The 26,786-nt window shown below is 41.5% G+C and overlaps 1 protein-coding gene across 1 annotated transcript in view; it reads right to left on the bottom strand.

The window, feature by feature from the left end:
- Window positions 1-3,191, bottom strand: part of VAC14 (VAC14 component of PIKFYVE complex) — a 97,899-nt gene extending 94,708 nt beyond the window's left edge. Inside the window, exon 1 of the mRNA XM_060132553.1 lies at window positions 2,805-3,191. Within this exon, the coding sequence (XP_059988536.1) occupies window positions 2,805-2,908 (104 nt within the window). The 5' untranslated portion in view covers window positions 2,909-3,191. The remainder of the gene's footprint in view (window positions 1-2,804) is intronic.
- Window positions 3,192-26,786: the final 23,595 nt, after the last annotated feature.

Below are 26,786 nucleotides of genomic sequence, written 5' to 3'. Positions count from 1 at the left end.
CTTGAGAAAGCTGTGTGGGTGTGCTGGAGCCAGGCTGTGGGGTAAAGGCTCTCCAGGACTGTGCACAACAGGCTCACACATTTAGCCATCAGATCCTGGTCACCCACCACAGCCCGGTCTTGAGAGTCTAGAGTCTGGGGTCCTTCAGTCGAGCCAAGCATCCATCTCTGCGTTTTCAGTGTCTGAGAGGCCTGTCATCAAGATAAAACACCCTCCTCTTATTAGGAGTTTTAATCCCTCACTCCAGCACCCCATGCAGTACTGGTTCTGCCACTCTAGCAGACAGAGGGTTTCCAGAAAACAGAAAGTGGCAGTTAAAACTACCATGGGGGCGTTCAAGTATGAAACTTATTAAGTATATGTTCTGCTTTCGGAAGGGAAAACGATTCATGTAGTGGGGAAGCCTTTTGAGACAGAAGAACCTGAGTTTTTAGATCCAGGTTCTAGCTGCAAAACCTTGGGATGATTCCTTACCCTCAAGGAGCCTCTGCTTCCTCATCTGTGAAATGGGGTAACACTACCTAGCTCGTAGGGCAGCTGCACAAAATAAATGAGATGAGGGATGTACAAGGGCCAAATCCTCCTCCCCCCAAATAAGGCAGACAGTGTTTTACACGTGATCACTTTTTAAAATGATCAACGTTATGGACTGAATTGTCCCCCGCCACCCTCAGTTCATACAACCCTAGTGGCAGTATTTGGAGATAGGGCCTATAAGGGAAGTAATTAAGGTTAAGTGAGGTCATATAGGTGTGGCCCTGATCCAATAGGATCAGTGTCTTTATAAACAGAGACACTAGAAAGCTCCCAGATGAAGCACAAGTAAGTCCCTCTGTCCCTGAGCAAGTTGTGAAACACATACTCTGAGGAACATATCAAATAGGACACTGGTCAGGGGACTAAGATCCAGCAAGCCACAAGGTGCAGTCAAAAAAAAAAAAAAAAAAGAAAAAGAAAGTGGTGCTTGATGAGAGAAGCAGCTAGGTGGTTCTGGACATACTGGATGTCAGAGCTGAAGGGGAGGGTCCTTTTAGTAAAATCCAAACCTTTTAGCCGAGGAGGAAACTAAAACCCAAAGCAGTTAAGGCAGTGGTTCTCAACCGGGGTGACTGTCCGTTCCCCAGGGGACATTAGGCAGTGTCTGGAGACATTTTTGGTTGTACAAGTGACAGAAAGCTACTGGTGTCTAGTGGGTAAAGATCAGGGATGCTGCTAAAAACCCTATAATGCACAGGACAGCGCACCACAACCAAGAATTATCTGTCCAAAAATATCAGTAGTGCTGAGGTTAAGAAACCCTGAGTTAAGGAACTTGCTGGAGGTCAAAGAATGAGTATCACACAACAGACTAGATTAGAGCCGTACAAAGCATTCTGCAGTGATGGAAATGTTCTACAATCTGCACTGTCCATATGGCAGTTGACAGCCACATGTGGCTATTGAACATGTCAGATATGGGCAGTGTGACTGAGGAACTGGATAAAATTTTTATTTTATCTTCAATAATTTAAATGTAAATAGCCACCCATGGCCAGTGGCTACCCTATTAGAGAGGGCAAAACTACAATCCATATTTCCTGACGCCCAGACTGGCATTCTTTCAGTTTCACAGCCTGCCTCTTTCTACTCTTTTGAAATTACCCACCCACCAGACTTTATCACAACGATTTGGCTGGAAAAAAAAATACAAATGTAAAATAACAGCAGAAAAACCTTAATGTTCGCAGTTAAATACCTTGTTTTATAATTAAAAAAAAAAAAGGAAAATGTCAGATCATGGTTACAAATACAATGGAACCCTGTTATCCAGTTTCAGTTACCAATGGTCAACAGCAGGTCAGAAAATATTAAATGGAAAATTCCAGAAATAAACAATTTCTAAGTTTTAAACTGTATGCGGTTCAGAGTGGTGAGATGAAATATTGTGCTATCCCACCAGAACATTAGTCACCCTTCCTCCAGCATATCTATGCTGTATATGATACCCACATACTTAGTAGCTTCTGGGTTATCAGATCGACTGTCGGTATCGCAATGCTTATGTTCAAATAGCCCTTATTTTACTTAATAATGGCCCTAAAGTGCAATGCTGGTGATGCCAGTCATTAGGATATTCTCTTACTGTGCTTAAACTTTACCATACATACGTATGTATGGGAAAAAACATAGTATATATGGAGCTTGGTATCATCCAAGGTTTCAGGCATCCACTGGGTGTCTGGGGACATATCCCCCACAGATAAGAGGGTACTGCTGTACGTGTAGTAAGAGTGCAGAAACAAGAATAATTCCTTCTTTCACTTTCAGGGAAGCGAGATATGACAGAGATAAACAGAGGTTTTGGCTTATTTCTCCACTTGGTCAACTTACTGTCCCTTTCACTTCTCAGAAGCTGCGTAAGAAATGAGGCAGGTCAACATCCTTAGCAAATTCTCATGCTTCCTACCTCCCTCTCATCAGAGGTCACTCTCTGATTTGCTTGTTTGCATGGAGACCACACTGAGGACGCACCACGTGCCAGGCACTGTGCAAAGCACCACGCATACATTTCGTTGCTTCGTTCTCACGGCAGCCCCTTCGGGGTACCAGGAGGTTAAATAATTTGGCCCACGTCACACAGTCAGAAGCAAAGCTGGGACTGCCAATCTCCTGCTCTTAAGCACGGCCCTAAGGGCCTGAAACCTGGAGTAGCAACACTGGCTGCAAAGGCGTGAGGAGCTGCCCGGAAGAGCGGGACCCCTGCAGAATCAGGACGAGTCCCGGCTCCGCTCTCCACGACCAACCCGGGTGCCCGCGGCTCTTACTTCTCGATCTCCAGTGCTGCCACCTTCCGCTTTTCGTAGAGCTTGTCATTGAGGGCGCGCACGATGTTGGGCGTGAGCGGCGCGAAATCCTTCTCGGGGTTCATGGTGGCAGCTCGGGGCGTTCCCCGGAGCCCCGCGACTCCTCAGCCCGCGGCAGCCCGGGCCGCGCCGGGGCTAGGGGAGTCTGCGGCTCCGCGCTGCCTCCGGCGCCGGCTCATGGACCACGCCGCCCCGGGCCGCCTGTCTCGCTCCGCCGCCGCGCGCCGCCTCGGAACCCGGGCCTGGATCCCGTCTCCGTACCCCTGCCCCTGGCCGCCAAACAGCTCACGAGACCCACTCCCGGCCAGCACCTGCCGGGCTCATGGGGCAGCGGCCATGTTACTCAGATCAGGTGACTCTGCACCGACTTCCGCCTTCCGCCGCTAGGACCCGCCCCTCGCCAGCCACGCCCCCGCACGCATCCGCAGGTGGATTAGCCACGCCCCCACAAGGCTCCACCTTCTCCCATCTCACTCCTGCTTGTAGACCCCCACGGTTTGAGGCCTGCTTAGTAGGGCGTGAATACCATGCACTCCACTGCCTGCACGTGGTAGGCTTGGAACATGGTGGGCTTCTTTTTGTACACGTTCCTGAGAACGAAGGGGCTCTTGGAGCCTGACTCGGTTAGCGTAATTTATTCTATATCTACTGAATCCACTACTTCATCCACTGCTTAGTCACCAGCCAGTTTCTCATATGCCAATGATTCCCAAATTAGAGTAACACCATCTTGATTTTTGCCATATCCTAGCCATTTGTACTATTATTTAAAAAATATTTTCTCTAATCAACGAACTTTAAAAAATTTTAAATTCCTACTTTAGCCTTGCTTATGCCCTATAATCATGGGTTTGAATTGCAATTAAAAACAGAATAATCTGTCTATTGTGACCCCAAAAGTGGGTTCACCTCTTGGTGGGTATTGAGCCAAAAGTCACAACCAAGCCAAAGTTAGGGAGAAGGAAGCATTTATTATTTCTTGCAGCAAGTAAGAACACCAGTGATCTCTGCCAAAGCAGTGTCTCTCCCAACAGCAAATTTGGGGAAGTTTTAAGCTAAAGGTACATGGGTATTCATGAAGGGGCTTGAGCAGTGGAGAATTCAGCATAGAATTCGGGCCACAGTCGACAGAGTCCAAGCTTTAGTTGATTGAAGTCACGAGGGTCAACATCATCATTCCATCCTCCTCCTAGGTGGGGGCCTTAGTTCTTGCAGGACTCAAAGACCGTATCAGATTGTTATGTACATCCCTTGAGGAGGAACTAGGACTCTGTTTTATAGTTGAACTGTTTTACTTGACTGCTTTTCCTTTGTTCTTGCATTCCCTTACTTCCCTTAATATCAATGATTACTGAGACCTGTTCCAGGGCAGGCATTGTGGCCAGATTTAGGTCACAAAATAGCTTAGGCCACTTCTCTTATGTCAAGAAAGCCTTGCCTGGTACTCTTTCTCCAGGGACCCCCTACTCTACCTGCTTATACTACCACCTAAAATCTCAGGTACCAACAGCAGTTGTCACCCCACCATTTGGGAATCAGGATGTGTTATCATGCTCTGCTACCTTGGAGGGCTGGGTTACAGACAGCAGAAGCCCCAAATGTGTTGCTTGCAGGCCTCCAGATGGATCCACTAGAAAGCAGCCCCTCCAAGTGCTTTGAAGTGTCACACTAAATCCTGAAACAGAAATTGAAGTTATGTGCTAAAAATTTTAAAAGCATTTTATTGATTCAGTGTGGCTAAAGATACAGTAACAGGGAGATGCATCAGAGTTCCTTATCATAAGCTTCCGCAGCGGACAGGAACTTAGGACAAGGCTATATCACAGTGGAACCCAATGAGGATTAATACTGTTAAAAAACAAAATTCAGCTGAGTAAATTTGAGGATATAATTGGATTTATTCAACAATTTATGACTCTGGCAGCATCCCATCTAGCAGACAGGAGTTTCAAAGAGCTTCAAAGACTTTTATAGGCAGAAGGGGGAGGGGGCTGGGAAGGAAGTGGATGGGTTCAGGTATGTCACCATCCTTTGGAGAAGGGGGGTGTTTATCATGCAGATTACCTCACCAGAGCTGATCAGGTAATTTCAGATAAACTAGTTAAAAGTCACATTCCTGGGAGAAGCTGAAACTACAATTAGGTTAGATATTAAGTCTTGATTTGCTGATGTGGGTTTAGCACAAGTGAGTGACTCAGTTTGGGCTTGTTCTTTTTTTTTTTTTTAACAATGTGAACATAACACTGGTGGTACTTTTTTCTGAGTGAAAAGCACTCACTTAAAGCTTATAACAGTTTTGAAAATGGAGTTTTATTCTCAAGCCACAGCTCAGAATCTATGGGACACAAGTGAGGGGCTATAGGTGGGTAGAGTTCTGAGATGGCCCCTAAGAATCCCTCCCTTTTAGGTATATGCCCTAAAACCCCTCCCTTCAATTGTGATTGAGTCTTGTAAATATGATGGACTGTCATTCTAACAAGTATTACGATATATAGAAGAGATTTTGCAGATGTAATTGAGGCCCCTAATCATCTGACTGTGAGTTACTAAAAAGGGAGATTATTCTGACTGGGTCTGACCTAATCATGTGCGGAGTTAAAAGCCATTAGAAGAGATTTTAAGTGGGAGGGAGATTCTCCTGCTGACCTTGAGAAGTCAACAGTAACAACAGTAACTGTTTATGACAGGTCATTTGGTAAGGACCTGAGAATGGTCTCTAGTTGCTAAAAATGGTCCCCTGTTGTCAGTTGCCAAGAAAATGGGACTTCAAATGGCTGCAAGGAAATGAATTTTGTCAACAGACTGAGAGAGTTTGGAAGAGACTCTTTCCCCAGTTGACTCTCCAGATGAAGATGCAGCTGGCTGGTTCATTAGCAGGGGGTTTTGAAGATGGAATTTTAAGAAAAGGATTGGCAGGTATCTAAACACATATAGATCTAAGCTTTCATAAATGCTTCTCTGCCTTAAGTATAGAGGAAGAAATTCTACTTGATAAGCCAGTAAGTTCTGCTGAAGTTTTCTTTTAGATTTTGGAGACAAGAATTTAACAACAACTTTGTGGTTTGTTACAAGATGTGTTTCAAAGCTGTAGGTTTTTTTTTTCTAAGAACTACTTGTCTGTAGAAAGCCTTATTTCTCCCCCATCATTTCAACAATGTTTACTTTCTTTCATAAATGAGACCTCTGTGAGACCATCAGCATTGAATGAGATACACATTGAACCATGTTCGGCATCTGGTTTCAATTATTTTAGATTCAAGTGATGATCTAAGAAAGGAGGAGCCTCAGCTGAATTAGTTTGATTCTTCTAACGGTTTGGACTCAAAGCACCTGCCCATTTTACCATCCGCCTTCAGATTTAGGTGAGATTAAGAACTTAAGGTAGAGAATCTTTGAGACTGTTACAGAAAATTTAAAAATTCAGGTCTTTGTTCGTTAACCGGTCAGATGGAATTTTGGGGTCAGAAAGAACTAGAATGGTAAATTTAATTGTAACTCAAGTTGCACCCAATATTTAAAGACTACTAAATGTGCACGATACAGTAAAAATTCACACGGTAAGAAATTACTAAATGTTTAGAAATCCACATTTTCACCCTTTTCTGTTTTTAGTACTCGCTCCCCGGGAGACAAAGTGGACTCAAGTTTCTGTTACCCCTTACCCAACAAGGGGTGCTGGTACTACACGCTTACCTTGGGGAAATAGCTTTCACTTTATAACTGGACAGGAAAGTCGTTTGGTGAGAGAGAAGGCTAAAGGAAACGGAGGCCGGTGGCGTGACCGTAGCACAGGCCCGCGGTTACCCTTGAGGAGACGGCCTCAGCCCCAAACCACCTGGACCACCTAACAGGACCGCTTTTCGCGCCGAGTCTCGCCCTCTGGCCATTATCACCACAGCCCGCCCACCCGAAGCCGTCGTCGTGGTAACGCTGTTTGGTCCCACCCCATCCCTTAGCCCCGCCCACCTCCTTTTATATTTATAGCCAGCCGGGCTTCGATTGGTCCATCCGTCCTTCACTCTGGGAGAGTTTCCGGGCTGCGGGACTCCGGAACTCATATTTGAATTTGTGGCGCCGGGAGTTCGTGAGGTGCGGAGTGGAGCTGGGCGTCTTGCTGGAGCCGACAAACTCGGTGGTGAGTGACCTTGAGGGGAGAAGGACGATAAGGGCGGCCGAGGTGCAGGGACGCTGAGTCAAACAAGCCGCCTCGAGATGGGGGGCTTCAGCCGGGCTGCTTCCCTCCCTGAGGCAGCCCCTCTGTTCGCTTCCTCGCAGCCTCTAGGTTCTTCTATCACGTCGTTTTCCTCGCGTGTCAGAGACAACGCGCCCGCCCCTCTTTTGTCGCCCCTGGAGGGAGGCTCCTCCTGACGCTCCCTTTTCCTCTTCTTTCGCGGTGTCTCTCAGTTCCTTCCCTCCCCAGTAGCAACCCTCCGACCCTGCCATGCTTACACCTCCCCCAAGCGTACTCGACTCTCCCGACCTCTATCCGGCCTCCTGCTCCGGCTCTCCATCACCAACACTATCAGAAACTTTTTACCTGCCCTTGACAGTGTGGAAAAGACTCCTGAGCAACTTGAAGCGCGGTATAAAGCGCTACAAAAATGTAAGCTCTTGTCTCAGTTGTTGACTCGAATATGACGCATAGAAATTTTATACGAATTTCAGGGAGTTTTAAAGTCCACTTTGAAGTATGGATATCCGAAGGACTTCAGTCCAGTTCTAGAGGTTTATTTCTATTTTTCTAAAAAGTAGAAGTAGTTAAACAGCCAAAGTAGCTAAGTGTCTTGTAAAAAATGGCCGTCGTTTAATTTGAGTTCTTTTAAGATTTGTAGTTCTCAAGGAAGTGGGGATTGAGAAGGCTGAAGCAGTTGTATTAGTGTTGCCAAAGCAAACTTGTATTTGCTCCACCGTGCATAGTAAAGCCAATCTACTGACACTGGGTTGTGGTGAAGGAAAGTGCAGCATTTATTGCACGCACCAAGCAAGCAGTCAAGGTAGGTAATGCTCAAAAGGCCCAAATTCGCTGATGGCTTTCAGGGAAAGGTTTTTAAAGACAGGATGAGAGAGAGGGTTGCGGGGTGTATGATCAGCTCATGGACATTCTTCTAATTGGTTGTTGGTGAGGTAATTGGGAGTCGATATCATTAAATCTTCTGCTTCCAACTGGTCTGGGTCAGCATGCAGTTAACTTCTTCCACCTGGTGTGTGTTTCAGCATCTGCAAAAGAGCGCGAAGGATATAGCTCAGAACATTATCTGAGTTCCTCCCTTGAGGAGCTAAAGGTCCTTGACTTTGTTTTATGGCTGAACTATTATTATTTTGTCTTGCTTGATTGTTATCCTTTGTTTCTGTTTTTTCTCACTTCTGATTAAATTTTGTTCTTTGGGACTTGGGGAAGGCCTAGGAGGCTGAAGCTTTTCTACAAACTAGAGGCAGGTGGAGGACATGGGGGAGGGGAGAATCTGTGCTGGGAAGACCCCATAGGATCCTACTCAGATACATTAGTAGCATAGCTTCAAAATGAGCACTGAGTTAAGAATTTTAGGGAAGACACTGAAAAGCTTTCTAAAGTTACAGGAAGGTCATTCACAGATGAGGGTATGGGCACACAGGCATACAGGAAGAAAATTGGTAAGATTTTATATCTTTTTGAGTTAACATAAAAAGTAGGAAAATTCTTTTTTTATTTCAGAGTTCAATTTGATATTCAATTTTTACAAATTTTTTATTGGAGTATAGTTGATTTAGTTTCAGGTGTACAGCAAAGTGAATCAGTTATACATATAAAACTCTTGATCAACAGGGAGTTAAAATAATTTATGTGGCTTAATTTTTTGGATGTTTTATATTAAAATAATTTTTTTTTTTTTTTTGCGGTATGCGGGCCTCTCACCGCTGTGGCCTCTCCCGCCGCGGAGCACAGGCTCTGGACGCGCAGGCCCAGCGGCCACGGCCCACGGGCCCAGCCGCCCCGCGGCACGCGGGATCCCCCCGGACCGGGGCACGAACCCACGCCCCCTGCATTGGCAGGCGGACCCCCTACCACTGCACCACCAGGGAAGCCCCCTCAAATAATTTTTATAAGAAAATACAAAGGACACAACAAAATGGAGGTAGAACCTGGAAGGAATAAATAAGGTAAAATTTTTCTCCTTACAAAAGAGCACAGGGACTTCCCTGGCAGTCCAGTGGTTAAGACTCCATGCTTCCAGTGCAGGGGAGGCGGGTTCAATCCCTGGTCGGGGAACGAAGATGCGGCATGCGCGGCCAAAAAAATAAAATGAAATAAAATAAGCCCTGACGACTCTAATAAAAAAAAAAAGCACAATAGCTAATGTACCACTGAGGATAGATAATGACCACTTGAGAAAAGGATATTGGGGGAAGACTGATTTGCATTCACGAAGTCGTAATCATATAACTTCTTTTAAAGAAGTTGTGGTTTCCTTTGGAAATACTACACCAAGCAAAAATGTAAAGCATGATGACCTGAACGCAATTTCACTAATGCATATTTTGTAAAGTGGTTCTGCTCTCAGAAGTCAATCAAGTAGTCTTGGAGGAAAACAAGGATGTGGGGTGTGAGGAAAAGCCATAAGGAGATCTTTCTTACATGGCAGAGGAGCTCAGTTAAAAGGTAATCACCTAATCAGGAGGTCCCATGAAAAACAGATAACACAGCTGAAACGAGGGTAACTTGAATGGTTTCTAGTTTATTGGTATCAGTCCCTATTCTGGTTTTAGGGAATTATAAAGGTTTGATCCCTGCCCTCAAGGAGGATAGGAATTTATTCTAACTACATCATCAAGCCTGTTACCTGGAAAGATAAATTTTTGTAGAGAGGGCTTTATAGGAGTTGTAAGTTCAGAGTGCTAGGGTCATTTAAAAAGCACTACTCACAGAGAAATGAAGCAAACAGGAGGCCCAAGGGACTTCCAGAAACCCAGACCTGCAGAATATGGATAGAAATTATTAGAACTCTGTACAGCTTCTTAAATTTAGAGACAGTCTCTGGTGTGGGTTGAATCCCTGGTCGGGAAACGAAGATGCAGCATGCGCGGCCAAAAAAATAAAATAAAATGAAATAAAATAAGCCCTGACGACTCTAATAAAAAAAAACACAATAGCTAATGTACCACTGAGGATAGATAACGACCAATTGAGAAAAGGATATTGGGGGAAGACTGATTTGCATTCACGAAGTCGTAATCATATAACTTCTTTTAAAGAAGTTGTGGTTTCCTTTGGAAATACTACACCAAGCAAAAACGCAAAGCATGATGACCTGAACGCAATTTCACAGGCTCTGGACGCGCAGGCCCAGCGCGTCCAATAGTTTAGAATATTTCAAATAATTTTATTTTATTTTATTTTGCGGTACGCAGGCACGAACCTGCATCCCCTGCATCGGCAGGCGGACCCTCAACCACTGCGCCACCAGGGAAACCCTAAAATAATTTTTATTGTGAAAAAATAACGTGTCCTGAATATAATTTCTATTGTCAAGCATTATTTTTTTTCACAGTAGAACTTTAGTTCACCTGAAACTTAGTTTGTGTATGATGTGATAAATAGCTTTTACCAGAATCCTTTCATTGTTCCGTTGCTGTTGAGAAAACCTTGGCTCATGGGCCAAATCTGGCTCACCATCTGTTTTTGTAAATAAAATTCTGTTGGAACACAGGCACATCCATTTGTTTACTTGTTGTCTGGCTGTTTTTGTGCTACAACGTCAGAGTTGAGTAGTTGTGACAGAGACTTACTATATGGGCTTCAAAGCTTAATATATTACTGTCTGGCCCTTAACAGAAAAACTTTGCCTACCCCTGAAATATGACATCCTTTCCTCACCAATTGTATAATGTCATGTTCCCATATAGCTTCAATATATATGTGTTTTGTTTTTGACCTTTTGTAGTCTATCACATGTGTCTAGCTCTGCACATATAGCAGTGTTTTAAGTACTTTAGTGCTAAAATAAGTCAATATCCAATAGGTTAACTGCTTCCCTTACTCCCTATACCAAGTTGTTCTTTGCCTTATTTATTCTTGGCCCTTGGATCCTTCATACTTTTTTTTTAATTTATTTTTTTAAATTCATTGATTTATTTTTGCGGTACGCGGGCCTCTCACTGTTGTGGCCTCTCCCGTTGCAGAGCACAGCCTCCAGACGCGCAGGCTCAGCAGCCATGGCTCACGGGCCCAGCCGCTCTGCGGCATGTGGGATCTTCCCGGACCAGGGCACGAACCCGTGTCCCCTGCATCGGCAGGTGGACTGTCAACCACTGCACCACCAGAGAATCCCTGTAAGTGTTTTTTTAACTTGAAAATGTTTTTAGTTAATATATATTCCTTTAAAGGTGTGACTCATGTTTTGTATTATGGCCGACTTGGCCCTTTCCTTCCTTACCTCTGTCACATCCAGTTCCTTGCCTAGATGTTTGGAATCTTGTCTCTTCTTCCACATCTTTCAAAGCATCAATCCCCACTACTCCACTCCTCTTTAGAGTCAGCTCTGACCTCAGCCTCACTTGGGGCTTAAGGTTAAGTGTTTTGAGAACAGTGGGAGTAGCGGCATGTGACCATAGAAGGAGGGGCCTGAGAACTGGACCCAAAATGACAATCAGTTTTGGACAGGGAAACGTAGGAGATGAGTAGGAAAAGACAGACAAAGAAACAGAACACATGGGAGAAGCCCATGAGGGCATTTGTGTGCACCCAAAAGAAAATGTGTGGGAATGTACCTGCAAAATTAATCTTAAAGGAACCATGTTTTGTGCCAAAAAAATATTAATTCCCTATGTGACCTCAGGCAGTTTTTTTCATCTAGAACATAAGCTTCTCCTTAAGATGAAGGGGTAAACCAAGTTGATTTCTGAGAACCTTCCAGAGCTAAGATACTGTGACAACGACTGTGGGTCACAGAATTGATGTGAGTGAATGGACTGCCTTTAATGAGTCTAAACCCTCAGCCCAGGGAGCAGAGATCCAGGGATGAACTGGAGGGTAGGGAAGTGGAGGAGAGAGGAACTTGAGTACAAAACTTTGTGTACATGTGCACTTCTCTGACAAAGGGTCCAGAACTATCAGCGGGGTCGGTGGCTCAAAGGGTCTGAAGACCTGGATCTTGGAGACTTTTCTGTTTTGGAAACTGCATGGCTCCAAGACCACCAAACCCAGCCCTCACCTTCCCTTCCAGCTCCCAGTAAGTCAAAATCTATTGATCCAGGGAGAGAGGAGGTTTTTCGTTAGATATTTGGAGTCATTCTTATCTTTGTTCTCCTGTATGTAATGTCTTTTATTTTTTTTCCTGGCTGCTGCTTTTTTAAAAAAGTCGGTTTTATTGAAGCTTAATTTACATATGGTAAAATTCACTTTTATTAGGAATATAGTTCTTAGAGCTTTGATAAATGTAAACAGTTGTAAACTACCACCATAATCAAGATATAGAAATCTGTAAGTTTATAAAGTTCTGTCATGCTCCTTTATCAATTCTCAGACCCCATACCTATCCTCTAGCAATTGCTGATCTGATATCTGCCACTATAGGTTTGCATTTTGAGAGCATCATGTTAATGGAATTCTGTATGCCTTTTATGTCTGGCTTCTTTAACTTAGCATAATGAATTTAAGATTCATCCACGTTGTTGCATGTATCAGTAGTTTATTCCTTCTTATGTGTGAGTAGTACTCCATTATACATATGTACCATAATCTGTTTATCCATTAGCCAGTTAATGGACATTTGGGTTGTTTCCAGGCTTTGGCTATTAGCAATATAGCTGCTCTAACCATTTGCCTACAGGTCGTAGATCTTTATTTTTGCTGGGTGACTATGTAGGAATGAAACTACTAGGTCATATGATAAGTGTATGTTTAACATTCTAAAATACTGCCAAACTTTTTTCCAAAGTGGCTATTCCATTTGTTTTCCTATCCGCAGCACATGACAGTTCTAGTTATTCTACATTCACATCAGCTCTTGATGATGTTAGTAGTTTAAATTTAACTCTTCCATTCTATCAGTGTATATTGATGTTTCACTGTAGTTTAAAAAAATTTTTTAAAAAAAATTTTGGCTCTGCTGGGTCTCTGTTGTGGCACAAGGGCTTCTCTAGTTGCGGCACGCAGGCTTAGTTGCCCCCCCCCCGGCATGTGGGATCTTAGTTCCCCAGCCAGGGATCGAACCCACATCCCCTACATTGGAAGGCGAAATCTTAACCACTGGACCACAAGGGAATTCCCTCATTGTAGTTTTAATTGCATTTCTCTGAGGACCAATGATGTAGAGCATCTTTCATGTATTTTCTATATGTATATCTCCTTTGGTGGAGCATTATTAAAATCTTTTGCCTATTTTTTGGACAGCTTTATTGTGTTATAATTAACTACAGCAAATTACATATAATTAATTCATAGTTTGATATGTTTTGGCATATGGATACACCCATTAAATCATCACTACAATCAGATTAATGTACATGCTACAACATGGATGGACCTTGAAGACGTATGCTTAGCGAAAGAAGCCAGTCACAAAAGACCACATACTGTATGAGTCTGGTTACATAAAATATCCAGAATAGGCAATCTATAGAGACAGAATGTAAATTAGTGGTTGCCAGGCACTGGGACAGGGGAGAATGGGGAGTGGGTATGGGGTTTTTTTTTTTTTGGAGTAGACATGGGGTTTTGGGGTCATGATGAAAATATTTGGAATTAGATACTTGTGATGGCTGCATAGGTTGTGAATATTCTAAAACTACTGAACTGTGCAGTTTAAAAGGCAAATTTTCTGGTATGTGAATTATATCTCAATAAGGCTGTTCAAAGAAAGGGAAAAAACTACTAGTTGTGATCCATTTATGGGTTATTCAAATAGCATTGTTTATAATTGCAAATACATGGAAACTAACTTAATGTCCATCAGTAGACGAATGAATATAGGAATGGTTGCATACTCTCAGAATGAAAAAGTGAAGAAGGTATTAAAATAATGAAGTGAAATATGTATCAGTATGATGAACCTCACAGTCATAGTTTGAGCAAAAAAACATTGCAGAGTAATCTCTAACAGGTATAATACCAAATTAAAGTTTAAAAATATGTTGTAGAACACAATATAATTTATTAAAAGTATAAAATTGAACATGGGGATCATAAACATCAGTTTCCAGGTAGTAATTAGTTGTGGAGATAACTAGTGGCATTTACTTGTAGTGGAGGAGGGCAAGAGAGGAAGAATGTCATTAAGGAAGAATTTATAGTGTGTTTAAGCTGTATTTGGCAATGTGTTATCTCTTAAGCTGTATGATAGGTATATAGGAGTTAGTTTTACTTGATTTTTGCTTTTAGAATATTTCAAATAATTTTTATTTTATTTTATTTTTTTTTGCGGTACGCGGGCCTTTCACCGCTGTGGCCTCTCCCGCCGCGGAGCACAGGCTCTGGACGCGCAGGCCCAGCGGCCACGGCCCACGGGCCCAGCTGCCCCGCGGCACGCGGGATCCCCCCGGACCGGGGCACGAACCCACGCCCCCTGCATTGGCAGGCGGACCCCCTACCACTGCACCACCAGGGAAGCCCCCTCAAATAATTTTTATAAGAAAATACAAAGGACACAACAAAATGGAGGTAGAACCTGGAAGGAATAAATAAGGTAAAATTTTTCTCCTTACAAAAGAGCACAGGGACTTCCCTGGCAGTCCAGTGGTTAAGACTCCATGCTTCCAGTGCAGGGGAGGCGGGTTCAATCCCTGGTCGGGGAACGAAGATGCGGCATGCGCGGCCAAAAAAATAAAATAAAATGAAATAAAATAAGCCCTGACGACTCTAATAAAAAAAAAAAGCACAATAGCTAATGTACCACTGAGGATAGATAACGACCAATTGAGAAAAGGATATTGGGGGAAGACTGATTTGCATTCACGAAGTCGTAATCATATAACTTCTTTTAAAGAAGTTGTGGTTTCCTTTGGAAATACTACACCAAGCAAAAACGCAAAGCATGATGACCTGAACGCAATTTCACTAATGCATATTTTGTAAAGTGGTTCTGCTCTCAGAAGTCAATCAAGTAGTCTCGGAGGAAAACAAGGATGTGGGGTGTGAGGAAAAGCCATAAGGAGATCTTTCTTACATGGCAGAGGAGCTCAGTTAAAAGGTAATCACCTAATCAGGAGGTCCCATGAAAAACAGATAACACAGCTGAAACGAGGGTAACTTGAATGGTTTCTAGTTTATTGGTATCAGTCCCTATTCTGGTTTTAGGGAATTATAAAGGTTTGATCCCTGCCCTCAAGGAGGATAGGAATTTATTCTAATTATACCATCAAGCCTGTTACCTGGAAAGATAAATTTTTGTAGAGAGAGCTTTATAGGAGTTGTAAATTCAGAGTGCTAGGGTCATTTAAAAAGCACTACTCACAGAGAAATGAAGCAAACAGGAGGCCCAAGGGACTTCCAGAAACCCAGACCTGCAGAATATGGATAGAAATTATTAGAACTCTGTACAGCTTCTTAAATTTAGAGACAGTCTCTGGTGTGGGTTGAATTGTGTCCCCCCCGCCCCAAAACATGTTTAAGTCTTTGACCCTTGTTATTTGTGAATATGATTTTATTTGGAAATAAGGTTTTTGAAGATTTTATCCAAGTTAAGATGAGGTCATACTGGATTAGGGTGGGTCCTGATCCAGTGTCTGGTATCTTTATAAGAGAAAGAAGAAGGAGATTTGAATAGAGACACAGAGAGCACACACACACTGAGGGAAGATTCTGGCCATGTGATGATGGAAACAGATTGGAATTATGCAGCTGCAAACCAAAGAACACAAAGGATTTTCAGCAACCACTAGAAACTAAGAAGAGGGAAAGAGGGAGCCTTCTCTCAAGTCCTCAGAGGGAGCATGGCCCTGCTGCTACCTTGATTTCAGACTTCTAATCTCCAGAACTGAGAGAGGATAAATTTCTGTTGTTTTAAACCTCTCAGTTTGTATGGTAATTTGTCATTGCTGTCCTAATACATTCTTCATCTTCATTACTTTTGCTAGTCACTGCCTAGTTCCCTACAGCAATTAGCAATAAAATACTTTAAAATGCAAATGACTACTGTGCTTGCTTGGTGAGACATAAATTAAAAGAAGAACACTGGGCAGGTAAGATTTTTTGTTTTTGCATAATGGAGGAAAAGATAACCTAAAATACCCTCTCCTACAAACATATATTTAAAAAAGTAAAGTCCCCAGGGTCCAGAAACAAAGTGCTGGAAGAAAAGAGCAGTAAGCCTGCAGGCTGATCAAATTGCTATACTGAGAGTAAGGAGATACAGGTCTCAGTAATAAAGAGGCTTGAGTTTTGTTTTTTTTTAATTAATTTATTTTTGGCTGCATTGGGTCTTCGTTGCTGTGCACGGGCTTTCTCTAGCTGTGGCAAGCGGTGGCTTCTCTTGTTGCGGAGCAAGGCTCTAGGGGTGCAGGCTTCAGTAGTCATGGCTCGTGGGCTCTAGAGTGCAGGCTCAGTAGTTGGGCCGAATGGGCTTAGTTGCTTCACGGCATGTGGGATCTTTCTGGACCAGGGATCGAACCTGTGTCCCCTGCATTGGCAGGTGGATTCTTAACCACTGTGCCACCAGGCAAGTCCCGAGGCTTGAGTTTTAGAGGCATACAGCCTCAAGAGATGAGGTCTTGGGGTCCTGAAGAGTCAAGTGGTTAGAAATCAGATCCCTGCAATTGGCCCTTCTTTTTTTTTTTTTAATTTATTTATTTATTTTGGGTGTGCCAGGTCTTAGTTGCGGCATGCGGGATCTTTTAGTTGTGGCATGCAGACTCTTAGTTGTGGCATGCATGTGGGATCTTGTTCCCCGACCAGGGATAGAACCTGGGCCCCCTGCATTGGGAATGCCGAGTCTTACCCACTGGACCACCAGGGAAGTCCCTGGCCCTTTTTTTTAATATAATTACTAACATATTAACAATTAAAAATATGTTGATTTGATATTTACCATCTTATTATTTGTCTCATTTTTTTTCTTTTTTGCTTTTTGTTGGATTGATTTTTAAAATAATTTCATTTCCCCCCTCTGTTCTATATTCTTGATTTATCAAATCTATCATTGCCTTACATTTACACTCATGTTTTCATATTTTGCTATTATTTTATATTTTAATTTTCTAGATGTTTAAAATCCCCTATGACGTTACCGTTATTGTAGATTCACCTTTTTTTTGTGACTTTTCATTCCTTCCTCTCCTAGCTTCCATTGGTGGGATCATTTTCCTTCTGCCTGAAGAATGCCCTTCAGTATTTATTTGAATATGGATTTGTTGAGGACAGAGTCTCATAATTTTTCATATATCTGAAAAAAGTCTTCATTTCACCTCCATTGATGAAGGGTAGTTTTGTCAGTTATGGATCGATAGTTTGGTTTTCCCATCCCTTTGAGGGTGTAATTCCATTGTCTTCTGGTCTCTACTGTTTTTCCTTACAAGTTAGCTATCAGACTTACTTCTACACCTTTAAAAGGAACTTACTTCTTGGACTCTGTTTAAGCCTTTCCCTTTTTGATTTTCAGTAGTTTTATTATGATGTGCCTAGGCTTATATATTTTTTATAATGCATACTGTTTATCCTTTTGTAGGGTTGAATCATGGCTTGATATATTTTTACCAGTTTTGTAAAATTCTTGATCAGTTCTTCTCAGATATAGCTTCTTCCCCATTCTCTCCCTTTACCCCAGTAAGTTCTCTTGTCCGTTTTCAGTCATTTTCTATCCCTTCCCCTCCAACCCTAGGCAACCACTATTGTGCTTTTTGACTTTATAGATTTGTTTTGACTTTCTCTAATGTCATATAAATGAAATTATACAGTATGTACTGTTTTGTATCTGGTTTCTTAGTATTATGTTTTTGACATTAACTCCTATTTTAGTGTGCATCAGTATTATGGTATTTCTATGGAATGAAATTCTTTTTTTTTTTTTTTTGCTGCGCCGCATGTGTTGCGGGATATTAGTTCCCCACCCAGGGATGGAACCTGTGCCCCCTGCAGTGGAAGCGCAGAGTCCTAACCACTGGACCACCAAGGAATTCCCTGGTGTTTCTGTATCTATATTTATATATTATAATTTATCCATTCATATGTTGATTGACATTTGGATTGTTTCCAGTTTGAAGCCATTATAAATAAAGCTGCTGTGAACATTTGTATGCAATCTTTGGGTTAAGTATCTAGGAAGTGGAATTGCTGGATCACACAGTAATTGTTCAATTTTATAAGAAACTGTCAAACTGTTTTCCAAAGTATTTATATGATTTTATGTTCCCTTCAGGAATGTATGAGAGTTGCAATTCTCCATATCCTTGTCAACACTTGGAACTATTAATTATTTGAATTTTAACTGTTCTAGTGGATATTTACATCTCTTTGTGGTTTTAATTTGTACTCTACTGGTGTCTAATGACATTGACCATTTTTTTATGTGTTCATTGGGTATTCAGGTAATGTTCAGGATGTGTCTTTCCAAATCTTTTGCCAATTTAAGAACTGGCTTGTCTTCTTTTTATTGAGATATAAAAGTTCCTTATATATTCTGTATAAAAGTACTTGGTCAATTACACATGTTCAGAATGTCTTCTAGTCTGAGACTTGCATTTTCATTGTTTAATGATGTCTGTTCTAGAGGAGAAGTTTTTAATTTTGATGAAGTCCAGTTTATCCGTTTATAATTTCATGATTGATGCATTTTGTGTCATAAGAAATCTTTGTCTACCTCAAGGTCACAAAGATTTTCTTTCTGGGATTTATAGTTTCAGCTTTTGTATTTAGATCTCTGATCTATTTTGTGTTAATTTTTTTTTTTTTTGCGGTATGCGGGCCTCTCACTGTTGTGGACTCTCCCGTTGCGGAGCACAGGCTCTGGACACGCAGGCTCAGCGGCCATGGCCCACGGGCCCAGCCGCTCCATGGCATGTGGGATCTTCCCCGACCGGGGCACGAACCCGCGTCCCCTGCATCGGCAGGCGGACTCTCAACCACTGCGCCACCAGGGAAGCCCTATTTTGTGTTAATTTTTGTGTGAGGGGAGGGTTAAGATTCATTTTTTCCATATGGATATCCATTTCTTCTAGTACCATTTTTACCTCTCCCAACTGAATTACCATTGATTCTGGTAAGGAAGGAGTACCACCTTTTTGAACAACCCTTCTGTGGTAACAATTATAATCTGTCAAAAAGATGGAAGTTTAACTACTTGAATAAAATGGAGAACAACCAAAAGCAGGCAGAAACTGGAGGAGTATCTGTTTGGAAAACGGGAATGGCACTGCATGAATTTCCCATGTGTATCACATTTATTACTCCAATATGCAGGCCAAGCTAAAACTTAAATAGGATTTTTGAGAGCAGGATTTGGGGTGACCTCAGCAGCTGGAAAGTGAGTAAGGAAATGACAGAATCACAAAGCGGAGCTCTAAATTTTGTTTATAAACTCACCCATATCATCACCTGACCCCTGAACTGGGCATTCATGAGACTGTTTTCAGGCAGTCCAGGTAAATCCAAAAGATCTGAACAGATACTTCAACTGTTGCCCATGAAAGGAAAAACAGTTTGGTGTTTGACTTCAGCTGAGTTAACTGCTTGTTGCAGTAGAAATATCAGTATTCTTCAGAGAACCACAAAATAATTCAGAATCTCTACAAATCATTCAGAATGTCCAAAATATAGTGAAAAAAATCTAGACATACAAAGAAACAGGGAAATGTGAATTTTGAGAGAAAAGGCAATAAATGAAATCTGACCTCAACATGATTGAGACATTGAATTAGAACATAAGGATTTTTTATGCCTGTTTTTTTTTGGCCGTGTGGCATGTGGGATCTTAGTTTCCTGCCCAAGGATTGAACCTGTGCCCCCTGCAGTGGAAGCGTGGAGTCTTAACCACTGGATGGCCAGGGAAGTCCCTAGAATATAAGGATTTTAAAGCAGACATCAGAAGTATGCTCAATAATATAAAGGGAAATTTGTTGTGATAAATTAAGAAATAGGAAATCTCACCAGAGAAGTAGAAACTATTTTTAAGAAGTGGTGTGGGACTTCCCTGGTGGCGCAGTGGTTAAGAACCTGCCTGCCAATGTAGGGGACACAGGTTTGAACCCTGGTCTAGGAAGATCCCACATGCTGTGGAGCAGTTAAGTCTGTGCACCACAACTACTGAAGCCTGTGCACCTAGAACCCATGCTCCGCAACAAGAGAAGCCACCACAATGAGAAGCCTGCGCACCACAACGAAGGGTAGCCCCCGCTCAGGGCAACTAGAGAAAGCCTGCGCTCAGCAACAAAGACCCAACTCAGGCAAAGATAGATAAATAAATACATTTATTAAAAAAAAAAAGTGGTGGGGAATTCTAGAGTTGAAAAAAACAGCACCCCCCCACCCCCCAAATCAGTAGATGTGCTTAACAGCAGATTCACGTAACAGGAGAGTTAGTGAACTTGGAGACAGACCAATAGATCCAATGTGAAGACAACAGAAAAAAGACTAATCAAAAGTGAACAGATGGGAACTATACTCAGTATTTTGTATAAGGGAAAAGAATCTGAAAAAGAAATGTATACACATATATATGTATGTATATTAATCTGAATCACTGTGCTGTACACCTGAAACTAACATGACATTGTAAATCAACTATACTCCAATTAAAAAAAAAGTGAACAGAGCCTCAGTGACACATGGAACAATATCAAGATATCTAATACACACCTAATTTGAGTGCCAGAATAAGAGGCCAAAAGAGGGGCAAAACAATAATAAGAATATGAAGAGACAATGAAAATTTACTAAATGAGGTGAAAGACAAATTTACAGAGTGCAACAAAAAGCAGGGCAAATACAAACAAAATGACAGCAAGGCTTGAGATTGTAGTCAAACTGTTTGAAAACCAAGATTAAGAGAAAATATTTAAAGCATCTAGGGTAAAATGACACATTACTTATAGAACAGAACAGTATGAATTGGCATTCATTTTTCTCATAAACAGCAGAGGCCAGAAACCAAAGGAATGATGTCTTTAAAGTATTGAGAAGAAAAAAAAAAAACCAAACCAAACCCTTGTAAACCTTCATTCTCTCTTCAGCAAAAATATCTTTTGAGAATGAAGGTCAAATAAAGCATGCTTTATTTATTTTTTTGGCTGTGCCACATAGCATATGGGATCTTAGTTCCCTGACCAGGGATTGAACCCGTGCCCCCTGCAGGGTAAGCGCAGAGTCTTAACCACTGGACCACCAGCGAAGTCCCCAAATAAAGCATGTTTTAGGTAAGTAAAAACTTAGAGAATTTTCTGCCTGCAGGTCTTCACTATAAGGAATGCTGAAGGAAGTTCTGAAATACCTCGGCACCTTTCTTGAAAACCAATCAACCTAATGTGCATTATTCTATTCCTGGACTCACTATTCTGCTGATTTATATGGCTATCCCTTATGCTGCTGCCATATACTGTTTTGAAATTAGGTATAATAATTCTCTAAGTCTGTAATACTTAATATCTAGTAGTGTCCCTCTTTTATTATTAGTCATCCATTTTATACACATCAGTGTATACATGTCAATCCCTGTCTCCCAGTTCATCACACCACCACTCCCACCCGCCACTGCTTTCCCCCCTTGGTGTCCATACGTTTGTTCTCTACATCTGTGTCTTAATTTTTGCCCTGCAAACCGGTTCATCTGTACCATTTTTCTAGGTTCCACATATATGCGTTAATATATGATATTTGTTTTTCTCTTTCTGACTTACTTCACTCTGTATGACAGTCTCTAGATTCATCCACATCTATACAAATGACCCAATTTCATTCCTTTTTATGGCTGAGTAATATTCCATTGTATATATGCACCACATCTTCTTTATCTATTTGTCTGTTGATGGGCATTTAGGTTGCTTCCATGACTTGGCTATTGTAAATAGTGCTGCAATGAACACTAGGGTGCATGTGTCTTTTTGAATTATGGTTTTCTCTGGGTATATGCCCAGTAGTAGGATTGCTGGGTCATATGGTAATTCTATTTTTAGTTTTTTAAGGAGTCTCCATACTGTTCTCCACAGTGGCTGTATCAATTGACATTCCCACCAACAGTGCAAGAGGGTTCCCTTTTCTCCACACCCTCTCCAGCATTTGTTGTTTGTAGATTTCCTGATGATGTCCATTCTAACTGGTGTGAGGTGAGACCTCATTGTAGTTTTGATTTGCATTTCTCTAATAATTAGTGATGTTGAGCAGCTTTTCATGTACTTCTTGGCCATCTGTATGTCCTGTTCGGAGAAATGTCTATTTAGGTCTTCTGCCCATTTTTTGATTGGGTTGTTTGTTTTTTTAATATTGAGCTGCATGAGCTGTTTATATATTTTGGAGATTAATCCTTTGTCCGTTGATTCATTTGCAAATATTTTCTCCCATTTTAAGGGTTGTCTTTTCGTCTTGTCTGTAGTTTCCTTTGCTTTGCAAAAGCTTTTAAGTTTCATTAGGTCCCGTTTATTCTTGGTTTTATTTCCATTACTCTAGGAGGTGGATCAAAAAAGATCTTGCTGTGATTTATGTCAAAGAGTGGTTTTCCTATGGTCTTCTCTTAGAGTTTTATAGTGTCCAGTCTAACATTTAGGTCTCTAATTCATTTTGAGTTTATTTTTGTGTATGGTGTTAGGGAGTGTTCTAATTTCATTCTTTTACATGTAGCTGTCCAGTTTTCCCAGCACCACTTACTGAAGAGACTGTCTTTTCTCCATTGTATATCCTTGCCTCCTTTGTCATAGATTAGTTGACCACAGGTGCATGGGTCTATCTCTGGGCTTTCTATCCTTTTCTGTTGATCTATGTTTCTGTTTTTGTGTCAGTACCGTATTGTCTTGATTACTGTAGCTTTGTAGTAGAGCCTGAAGTCAGGCAGTCTGATTCCTCCAGCTTCGTTTTTTTCCCTCAAGACTGCTTTGGCTATTTGGAGTCTTTTGTGTCTCCATACAAATTTTAAGATTTTTTGTTCTAATTATGTAAATAATGACATTGGTAATTTGATAGGGATTGCATTTAATCTGTAGATTGCTTTGGGTAGTATAGTCATTTTCACAATATTGAGTCTTCCAATCCAAGAACATGGTATATCTCTCCATCTGTTGGTATCATCTTTAATTTCTTTCAACAGGGTCTTATAGTTTTCTGCATACAGGTCTTTTGTCTCCATAGGTAGGTTTATTCCTAGGTATTTTATTCTTTTTGTTGCAATGATAAATGGCAGTGTTTTCTTAATTTCTCTTTCAGATTTTTCATCATTAATGTATAGGAATGCAAGAGATTTCTGTGCACTTTTTTTTTTTGCGGTACGCGGGCCTCTCACTGCTGTGGCCTCTCCCATTGTGGAGCACATGCTCCGGACGCGCTATGTTGAGGTAGGTTCCCTCTATGCCCACTTTCTGGAGAGTTTTTATAATAAATGGGGGTTGAATTTTGTCAAAAGTTTTTTCTGCATCTATTGAGATGATCATATGGTTTTTAATTCTTCAGTTTGTTAATACGGTGTATCACATTGATTGATTTGCGTATGTTGAAGAATCCCTGCATCCCTGGGATAAATCCCACTTGATCATGGTGTATGATCCTTTTAGTGTGTTGTTGGATTCTGTTTGCTAGTATTTTGTTGAGGATTTTTGCGTCTATATTCATCAGTGATATTGGTCTGTAATTTTCTTTTTCTGTAGTGTCTTTGTCTGGTTTTGGTATCAGGGTGATGGTGGCCTCATAGAATGAGTTTGGGAGTGTTCCTTCCTCTAAAATTTTTTGGAAGAGTTTGAGAAGGATGGGTGTTAGCTCTTCTGTAAATGTTTGATAGAATTCACCTGTGAAGCCATCTGGTCCTGGACTTTTGTTTCTTGGAAGATTTTTAATCACAGTTTCAATTTCATTATTTGTCATTGGTCTGTTTCTTCCTGTTCAGTCTTGGGAGGTTATACCTTTCTAAGGATTTGTCCATTTCTTCCAGGTTGTCCATTTTATTGTCATAGAGTTGCTTGTAGTAATCTCTTAGGGTGCTTTGTATTTCTGCGGTGTCTGTTGTAACTTCTTCTCTTCCATTTCTAATTTTATTGATTTGAGTCCTCTCCCTCTTTTGCTTTTTTTTCCTTTCCCTTTTTTTTTTTTTTTTTTGCCGTACATGGGCCTCTCACTGTTGTGGCCTCTCGCGTTGCGGAGCACAGGCTCCGGACGCGCAGGCTCAGCGGCCATGGCTCATGGGTGCAGCCGCTCTGCGGCATGTGGGATCTTCCTGGACCGGGGCACAAACCCATGTCCCCTGCATCGGCAGGTGGACTCTCAACCACTGCGCCACCAGGGAAGCCCTCCCTCTTTTTCTTGATGAGTCTGGCTAATGGTTTATGAGTTTTGTTTATCTTCTCAAAGAACCATCTTTTAGTTTTATTGATCTTTGCTATTGTTTTCTTTATTTCTATTTCTTTTATTTCTGCTCTAATCTTTATGATTTCTTTCCTTCTGCTTACTTTGGGTTTTGTTTGTTCTTCTTTCTCTAGGTGCTTTAGGTGTAAGGTTAGATTGTTTATTTGAGATTTTTCTTGTTTCTTCAGGTGGGCTTGTATAGCTATAAACTTCCCTCTTAGCACTGCTTTTGCTGCATCCCATAGATTTTGGATCGTCGTGTTTTCATTGTCATTTGTCTCTAGGTATTTTTTGATTTCCTCTTTGATTTCTTCAGTGATCTCTTGGTTATTTAGTAACGTATTGTTTAGGCTCCATGTGTTTGTGTTTTTTACGTTTTTTTCCCTGTAATTGATTTCTAGTCTCATAGCATTGTGGTCAGAAAAGATGCTTGATATGATTTCAATTTTCTTAAATTTACTGAGGCTTGATTTGTGACCCAAGATGTGATCTGTCCTGGAGAATATTCTGTGCGCACTTGAGAAAAAAGTGTAGTCTGCTGTTTTTGGATGTAATGTCCTATAAATATCAATTACATCTTATCTGGTCTATTGTGTCATTGAAAGCCTATGTTTCCTTATTAATTTTCTGTTTGGATGATCTGTCCATTGGTGTAAGTGAGGTGTTAAAATCTCCCACTATTATTGTGTTACTGTCGATTTCCTCTTTTATAGCTGTTAGCAGTTGCCTTATGTATTGAGGTGCTCCTATGTTGGGTGCATATATATTTATAATTGTTATATCTTCTTCTTGGATTGATCCCTGATCATTATTTAGTGTCCTTCCTTGTCTCTTATAACATTCTTTATTTTAAAGTCTATTTTATTTGATATGAGTATTGCTACTCCAGCCTTCTTTCGATTTCCATTTGCATGGAATATTTTTTTCATCCCCTCACTTTCAGTCTGTATGTGTCCCTAGGTCTGAAGTGGGTCTCTTGTAGACAGCATATATATGGGTCTTGTTGTTTTTTTTTTTTTTTTTTGCGGTACGCGGGCCTCTCACTGTTGTGGCCTCTCCCGTTGCGGAGCACAGGCTCCAGACGCGCAGGCTCAGCGGCCATGGCTCACGGGCCCAGCCGCTCTGCGGCATGTGGGATCTTCCCGGACTGTGGCATGAACCTGTGTCCCCTGCATCGGCAGGTGAACTCTCAACCCCTGCGCCACCAGGGAAGCCCGGGTCTTGTTTTTGTATGCATTCACTGAGCCTGTGTCTTTTGGTTGGAGCATTGAATCCATTCACTTTTAAGGTAATTACCGATATGTATGTTCCTATTACCATTTTCTTTATTGTTTTGGGTTTGTTTTCGTAAGTCCTTTTATTCTCTTGTGTTTGCCACTTAGAGAAGTTCCTTTAACATTTGTTGTAGAGTTGGTTTGGTGGTGCTGAATTCTCTTAGCTTTTGCTTGTCTGTCAAGCTTTTGATTTCTCCATTGACTCTGAATGAGATCCTTGCTGTGTAGAGTAATCTTGGTTGTAGGTTCTTCTCTTTCATCACTTTAAGTATATCATGCCACTCTCTTCTGGCTTGTAGACTTTCTGCTGAGAAATCAGCTGTTAACCTTATGGGAGTTCCCTTCTATGTTATTTGTCGATTTTCCCTTGCTGCTTTCAATAATTTTTCTTTGTCTTTAATTTTTGTCAATTTGATTTGTATGTGTCTCGTTGTGTTTCTCCTTGTGTTTATCCTGTATGGGACTCTGCACTTCCTGGACTTGGGTGTCTATTTCCTTTCCCATGTAGGGAAGTTTTCAACTATAATCTCTTCACATATTTTCTTGGGTCCTTTCTCTCTCTTCTCCTTCTGTGACCCCTATAATGCGAATGTTGTTGGGTTTAATGTTGTCCCAGAGGTTTCTTAGGCTGTCTTCATTTCTTTTCATTCTTTTTTATTTATTCTGTTCCGCAGCAGTGAATTCCACCAACCTGTCTTCCAGGTCTCTTATCTGTTCTCTGCCTCAGTTATTCTGCTATTGATTCCTTCTAGTGTATTTTTCATTTCATTATTGTATTGTTCATTTCTGTTTGTTTGTTCTTTAATTCTTGTAGATCTTTGTTAAACACTTCTTGCATCTTCTCGATCTTTGCCTCCATTCTTTTTCCAAGGTCCTGGATCATCTTCACTATCATTATTCTGAATACTTTTTCTGGTAGGTTACCTATTTCCACTTCATTTAGTTGTTTTTCTGGGGTTTTATTTTGTTCCTTCATCTGGTACATAGCCCTCTGCCTTTTCATCTTGTCTTTCTGTGAATGTGGTTTTCCTTCCACAGGCTGCAGGATGGTAGTTCTTGCTTCTGCTCTCTGTCCTCTGGTGGATGAGGCTATCTAAGAGGCTTGTGCAAGTTTCCTGGTGGGAGGGACTGGTGGTGGGTAGAGCTGGGTGTTGCTCTGGTGGGCAGAGCTCAGTAAAACTTTATCCTCTTGTCTGCTGATGGGTGGGGCTGGGTTTCCTCCCTGTT

The sequence above is a fragment of the Lagenorhynchus albirostris genome, chromosome 19 (assembly GCF_949774975.1).
Source record: "Lagenorhynchus albirostris chromosome 19, mLagAlb1.1, whole genome shotgun sequence".
Lineage (NCBI taxonomy): Eukaryota > Metazoa > Chordata > Mammalia > Artiodactyla > Delphinidae > Lagenorhynchus > Lagenorhynchus albirostris.
This window is presented reverse-complemented; position numbering and strand designations above follow the sequence as displayed.